At 66.0% G+C, this 6210-nt stretch overlaps 1 protein-coding gene across 1 annotated transcript; it reads right to left on the reverse strand.

Moving 5' to 3' along the window:
- Positions 1-1751: 1751 nt before the first annotated feature.
- Positions 1752-4643, reverse strand: DRD4 (dopamine receptor D4). The gene is made up of 4 exons (XM_040638756.1): positions 4371-4643; positions 2716-2828; positions 2129-2634; positions 1752-2006 (listed from the first exon to the last, which is right to left on the reverse strand). The coding sequence occupies exons 1-4, from the start codon at positions 4641-4643 to the stop codon at positions 1804-1806; spliced, it is 1095 nt and encodes a 364-aa protein (XP_040494690.1). The 3' UTR covers positions 1752-1803.
- Between the last annotated feature and the right edge of the window lie 1567 nt (positions 4644-6210).

Raw genomic sequence — 6210 nt, forward strand, 5'->3', positions numbered from 1 at the left:
CCCCCCCCCCCCCGTCACCTTGCACCCTGTCCTCCTCTGTGGGAGCTTCAGGTTCTGCCTACAGGGCCAGTGGGGATGGTACAGTCACCCGCAGCTCCCAGCTCAGCCCCTGAGGGCAGGTGCAACTAACTGGGCTGGTCAGTCCTGCCACTGCGTGCAGGTGAGGGGGAGGGGCGTGTGCAGGTGAGGGGGAGGGGTGCGGGGCAGGGGGAGGGGCGTGCACAGGTGAGGAGGAGTTTGGGAGGTGCCCACAGCTGCCTGGCGGGGCAGGTGCTGGCTGAGTCTTGATGGCACGGTTCTCTGACGACCTCGGGTGGCCCCACGGGTGATGTGCCGGGAGTATCAGAGGGCATGGGGCGGGGGGCGGGGTTGCTCTGACCTTGCCTTCAGCCTAAGGGCTCCAGTGACCCTCCCTGGTCTTTACTTCAAGTCTGAGACCCCCAGGAGGGACCACTGGCCCAGCTTGGGGCAGGTGTCTGTGCCTGGGATAGCCAGTCTGGGCAGGGGCTCAGTTGTGCCATCTGGGGCTCCTGTCTGAATAGCAGGGCTACTCCCTGGGGAGGCCCAGGGTGTTTGCTGCAACTGTCCTCACACTTCATGGGGAAGAAGGTGCCAGAAACTCGAGGAGCCACCAGATCCAGGGTCTACCAGGTGCCCCTCGCCCCACTCCCACTGAGACCCTGAGCAGGGGAAGGTGAGCACCCCCAGGCGGGAAGGGACAGCCCCGTGCTGTTGTGAGGTTGGGACCTCACAGCCCATAATTTCTCACGTTCAGAAGAAAACTTAGTGCCTCGAAGCACAGACAGCATCGCTGATACGGGAATAGTAGCCCTGGAGAGCAGAGGGCCCCAGGACCGCGGGCTTGAGAGCGGCCCCCTCCTCTCCAGGATCGGGTCTGTGCTGTGAGCACAGAGGGGCAGCCTGCTGGCTCTGCCCTGCCTTGGGCCAGGCGCCTCCTCCTGCTCGCGGGAGGCTGCCTCAGTGGCCCACCCAGCACCCAGCACCATCTCCTCAGGGCTTTGGACACGATCAAAGTCGAGGTCACAGGGAACTGGGCTCTGACGTGGGGGCAGCGGACGTGGTGTGGGGCCACCTTCGCTGTTCCTTGCAGAAGCAGGAGCCAGTCTGGGTGGGCCTGGCTGCTGATGGGCTCACTGTGGTTGTCTTCCCACTGGGTTTCAAAAGGGCATTCTCAGGAAACCACCATGCTCAGCCCCAGGGCAAGTCTCCTCTCTGCAGGACAACGGTCCACGCGCTCCCGTTGAGAGAGGGGTAATGGCTGTGGAGCGGGGATGAGGCTGCCGGCCCTGAACAGCTGGGGGAGGATGTGTCAGGGCGGGAACCTTCTGGAGGAGCCTGTAGGCAGCCCCACAAGCAGAGCGCTGGCCTTCCCAGGCAAGGGCTGCCCTCGTTCTGGAAGTTTCTTCCTGGGTGAGGCTGAATGGGCCTCCCTGGAGCCACCCCCCCCTCCCTGCAGAGCTGGCTTGCCTCCCACCTCACCCTGAGCCTGGACCCGCTTCGTGGGGTTGGTCTATTCTCTGGGCTTCCTCAGAAGGAAGGAGGGGCTTAACTGGCCCGGCCGGGTTAGTGGGGGTTGCTCCGCCAGGGCAGAAGCTCCTCCTCCTTGCTCCTCCCACCCCCTCCCCGCTCCGTCCTCCCCACCCCCAGCCTTTCCAGCTGGTGTTTAGGAAGGTACTGGTTTAATCTGTCGTACAAAACCGCCGCCTCCCTTGCTGGGGTCCTGACCCCTGAGGCATGGCCAGGTCCTCTCAGAGGACTCTGGGGGTGCGGGTGGGGGGCTGCTCAGCAGCAGAGACGAAGGGCCTTGCGGAAGACGGCGCGGAACTCGGCGTTGAAGACGGTGTAGATGAGGGGGTTGAGGGCGCTGTTGACGTAGCCCAGCCAGGTGACCGCGCTGACCAGCCTCGGAGGCACAGCGCAAGCGGGACACAGCGCCCGGGTGATGTGCACCACAAAGAAGGGGGTCCAGCACACCAGGAAGGCCCCTGGAGGGCAGAGGGCGCAGTGAGCCAGGGTCCCTGCGGCGCCCTGGGCCCCTGGGCACCGTCTCCTCCCGAAGGCCCTGCCACCTTCCACTCTGCCCACCAACCCCAGGGCAGGCACCCACCGACCACCACGGGCAGGACCCTCATGGCTTTGCGCTCCCGGCCGGTGATCTTGGCGCGCCTCCTCTTGCTTGCCTGCAGCGGGGGCTCGGCTGGGATGGCGTCAGGAGCATCCGGGGGCGCAACGGCCTCGAGGGGCAGAAGGGCCTCGGGGTTCTCGACGGGCTCGGGGGGCGGCGGGCCAGGGCCGCTAGGCCGGCGCGGCGCCCGGCCGTGCAGCTTGGCACGACGGGCAGCCTCCCAGCGCCGCAGGCCCCGAAAAGTGGCCCAGTAGAGCAGCAGCATGAGCGGGCAGGGCAGGAAGAAGGAGCACACGGACGAGTAGACGACGTAGTCGCGGTCCTCCAGGCGGCACACGGCTGGGTCGCGGCCACGCGCATCGTTGAGGCCGCACAGCACCGGCGCGGCCACCGCCGCCGACAGCAGCCACGTGGCGCCGATGAGCCCCAGCTGGCGCCCGCCGCCGCTCTGGCGGTTGTAGCTCAGCGGCACGGCCACGGCCACGAACCTGCGGGGGACGCGGTGAGGACTACCCGGACAGGGGAGGGGCGCCGGGAGGGGAGGGGGCGCGAGGCGGCGGGCGGCTCACCTGTCCACGCTGATGGCGCAGAGGTTGAAGATGGAGGCGGTGCACAGCATGACGTCCATGGCCATGAGCGCATCACAGAGGCCGGCACTGAACAGCCACACGCCGCCCTGGACCTGCGCCGGGAAGGGGCACCGGGGAGGAAGGGGGGGGCGCAACAGACACAAGACCCGCTCGCCGGTCTCCCCCAGCCCAGGAGCCCTCACAGCCACCTGGGCTGAGCTCTTTCTGACCCCCACCTTTCTGGGAGGAGCGGGAAAGTTCCAGAGGCCCGCACACCTGGGCAGTCTTCCCACTGAACTGGGCGAGATTCCCTCCCTCCCCCTTCTGTTAGAGCCAAGAAAGGCCTGGAGGAAGCCTTGGCAAAGGGGTCCAGACGGTCAAGGACTCTGATCTCTGCCGCTGTGGGGCTCAGGGTAGGGGGGCACTCCTCCAGCAGCCTGGCTGCCCTGGAGCCTGCAGCCCACTGGCCCCGTTTCCTCCCCTCAGGATGGCTGAGGCAGCCTGTCTGATTAAACTCTGCCACTGCTCTGGGACTCCACAAGTCACCTCACTTTTGTCCCCTCATCTGCTCTGAGGATAAATCAGTTAAAAGATGTAAAGGCCTCAGCACCGTGCCCAGTGCCCCCACCAAGGGCAAAGGAGCAGACAGCTTCCCCCCTTCTAAATCCCCTCCCGCTGATTTGGGACGATTAGGAGCTTAAGAGCTGTCATTGTGACGTCTGTCTGTGGCTCTGGGGAAGGAGCAGGTCATGTGTGTCCTTGCCCTGCTGGCTGTGCCCCAGCCCTGCCCAGTCTTACCATGTCCACTTTAGAAAAACTGAACCTCTCCTCCCCCACTGCCCGGGTCACCGCGCTCCCAGCCCAGGCCTAAGCAGCTTTTCTCTGACCAAACTACAAAGCAGACAAAGGCTGGTACCAAGGGGGACCCACCTGAGGGCCAGATCTGGTCTGGGGTTGGAGGTTTCTGGGCCCTGGTTCTTGGCAGGGGCTCTGGACCCCACACCAAACCCTGCTTCTGGTGCCAGGATCAGGGCAGGGCTTGCCCTTCCCCCAACCCTGCTCACTTCTCATCAGCTCCTGGCAGCTGAATGCCCCTCCCGCTGTGGGCAGAGTATGGTGCATGAGTGAGGGTCCCTTCCCTGGGGTGCTCTGCTGCGTGCCTGTTCCTGCTCATGCCTGGCTGTGGCTTTGTGCAGTGATGTGTATGTGTCTCTGTGCCCCAGGGAGAGCCGGGGGGGGCTAAACCTGACCTGCCCTTCCATCTGGCTCCCCTGGGGAGGGGAAGCTCACCTGAGGGGGTGGTGGGTGGCTGCACTGCCAACGTCGCCTGTTTCTGAGGTCCCTGGCTTGAAGGGCAAAACGTCTCTGGGGTAGAAGATGCCAAAACAGGGACAGGAGAAGAGAGGTACAGAGGAAGGAGGGTGGACAGCCAGCCAGCCAAGCGGGTAAACTGACAGCGAGTTGGGGGGGCCGGTGGTCAGAGGGGACCGAGGTTCCAGTTGTCCTGGGACCAGGCACAGCGTCCCTGCAGCCGCCCCGGCTCGAGGTTCCAGAGAAGCCCAGCGGCCGGGTCGCTCTCGGTCCTCACGGTGGATGGGGACAGGGGACGAAGGAGCCGGTGAGGAATGTGCGTTCGGTCGTGAACAGCGGCTCACCTCGGAGTAGACGAAGAGAGGCAGCACGAGCAGGGCGAGTAGTAGGTCGGCGGCTGCCAGGCTCACGATGAAGTAGTTGGTGGGCGTCTGCAGGGCGCGCTCGGCCGCCACGCTGACGCACACGAGCGCATTCCCCGCGAGCACGGCGCCGATGAGCAGTACGCCCCCCGCCAGCGCCGCCGCCGCTCCGGGGGTCCCCGCGCCGCCGCCGCCCGTTCCCGGCCCGCGCCCCGCCAGCAGCCCGTCCGCGTCCGCGGCGCTGCGGTTCCCCATGGCGCACCTGCCCCCATGCGCCCGGGCGGGCGTTCAGCACCGCGGACAGTGCCCGGGTCACGAACCCGGGAGCCCCGCCCCCAGGCCCGCCCCGAGCCCGTCCGGAGTCCCTCCCCGATCCGCCCGCTGGGTGCTCCCCGGGCTCTCTAAGGTACACCCTGTCTTTGCCCGTCTTCGACTTTCGCGCTCCGAGAGACGGGCAGCTGAACAAACGCGATGGCCCTTGAGAGAAGCGTTGAGCGAGGTGATTGGCACGGGCGGGCCCAGCGTCGCCCCGCGCCGCGCAGGCTTGGAGGTACGCGCGGGCGTGCGCTCTGGGAAACCGACCGGGATGGAAGGTTGGCCGGACCCTCCCTCGAGGTGCGCGGGCGCCCAACGCCAGCGCCGTCCCGCCGGGCCCCAGAAACCCCTGGGTCCCGCCTGCGCCGGAGGGGTATCCGCTTCTCAGGGACGCCCCAGGAGGCGCCGCCAGGCCGAGGCGGGGCCCCTTGTCACTCCACCCCGTTCCCAGCCCCCGCCCCCCAGCACCGTTCTCAGGCCGGTTCCGCCAGACAGTGGGAGACCCGAACTCCTTGCTCGTCTCCCCTGTGGGCCCCCTGATGGGGCTTCCCCCCAAGTGATTGCAGACCCCAGTGTGGGGCCCTGCGCCCCGTCCCCTGCAGCAGCCTCTCGTCCCTGCCCAGGATCCTGCCCAGTTACTCTCCAACAACGGCCACTGCCTGGCGCTTACCACATAGGGTGAACTGAGAGGAGAGGAGGAAGGTGCAAGCGCTCGCGGAGCTTTGCAGTTGCCATGGTTCTGCCCGCTCTTCAGACACACAGTACCTGAGTCACCGCCTTCTTCACAGAGAAGAAAAAGCCCCGGGGCTGCACCTGCCAAACCCACAAACTCACTGGATCCTGGGGCCACCTCGGGCCCTTCACCCCCACCCGCCAACACATGACTGTGGGAGCTGGGGAGGCTCCGGGGCCAGGGTCCCAGCTCCGCGTGGGCAGGACTATTGTAGACCAGATGCTCGGGGCGCAGAGGTAGCCAGAGACAACTGTGCATGACAGAGCCCGGACGGCGCTGGTTCACGACGAGCACGGAAAGAACATACGTGGAAAACGCAGTACCGCGAGTATGTTACTATGGACTTAGTAAAACAGAGTGACACGGGCCTGGAGCCCGTCCCTAGGGGCCGTGAAGTGGGCCCTCCACCTGCACCACTCTCTGGGACACCTGACGCACACCCACCCCCTCGGTTTCCGTTTCAGGCTCCCTCGGCCCTACGAGCCGGAGACTCAGGATGGGCCTGGAGCTCATAGCGGCTGCCAGGAACTCAGAGACCGCAGGGGACAAGGGCCGCTTGATGGGCGGAGACGTGCGTAGTAAAGAGAAAACAAGAAGCACCTGGGTGGCTCAGGCAGTCGAATGCGTCAGACTCTTGATTTCGACTCAGGTTGTGATCTTGGGCTTCTGAGCCCCGTCAGCCTCTGGGCTCATCGCTCAGCGGGATTCTGCTAGAGACCGCCTCTCCCTCCCCCTCCGCCCCTCCCCCTGCTTGTTTGCAGGCGCTCTCTCTCA

This window comes from Ursus maritimus, unplaced genomic scaffold (genome assembly GCF_017311325.1).
Source record: "Ursus maritimus isolate PB19 unplaced genomic scaffold, ASM1731132v1 scaffold_23, whole genome shotgun sequence".
NCBI lineage: Eukaryota > Metazoa > Chordata > Mammalia > Carnivora > Ursidae > Ursus > Ursus maritimus.

Coding starts and splice junctions, on each gene's coding strand:
- DRD4 (XM_040638756.1), bottom strand. CDS start 4,643: ATGGGGAACCGCAGCGCCGCGGACGCGGACGGGCTGCTGGCGGGGCGC. Junction 2,635..2,715: donor TGCGCCATCAGCGTGGACAG/GTGAGCCGCCCG, acceptor CGTCCCCCGCAG/GTTCGTGGCCGTGGCCGTGC. Junction 2,007..2,128: donor GGTCCTGCCCGTGGTGGTCG/GTGGGTGCCTGC, acceptor TCTGCCCTCCAG/GGGCCTTCCTGGTGTGCTGG.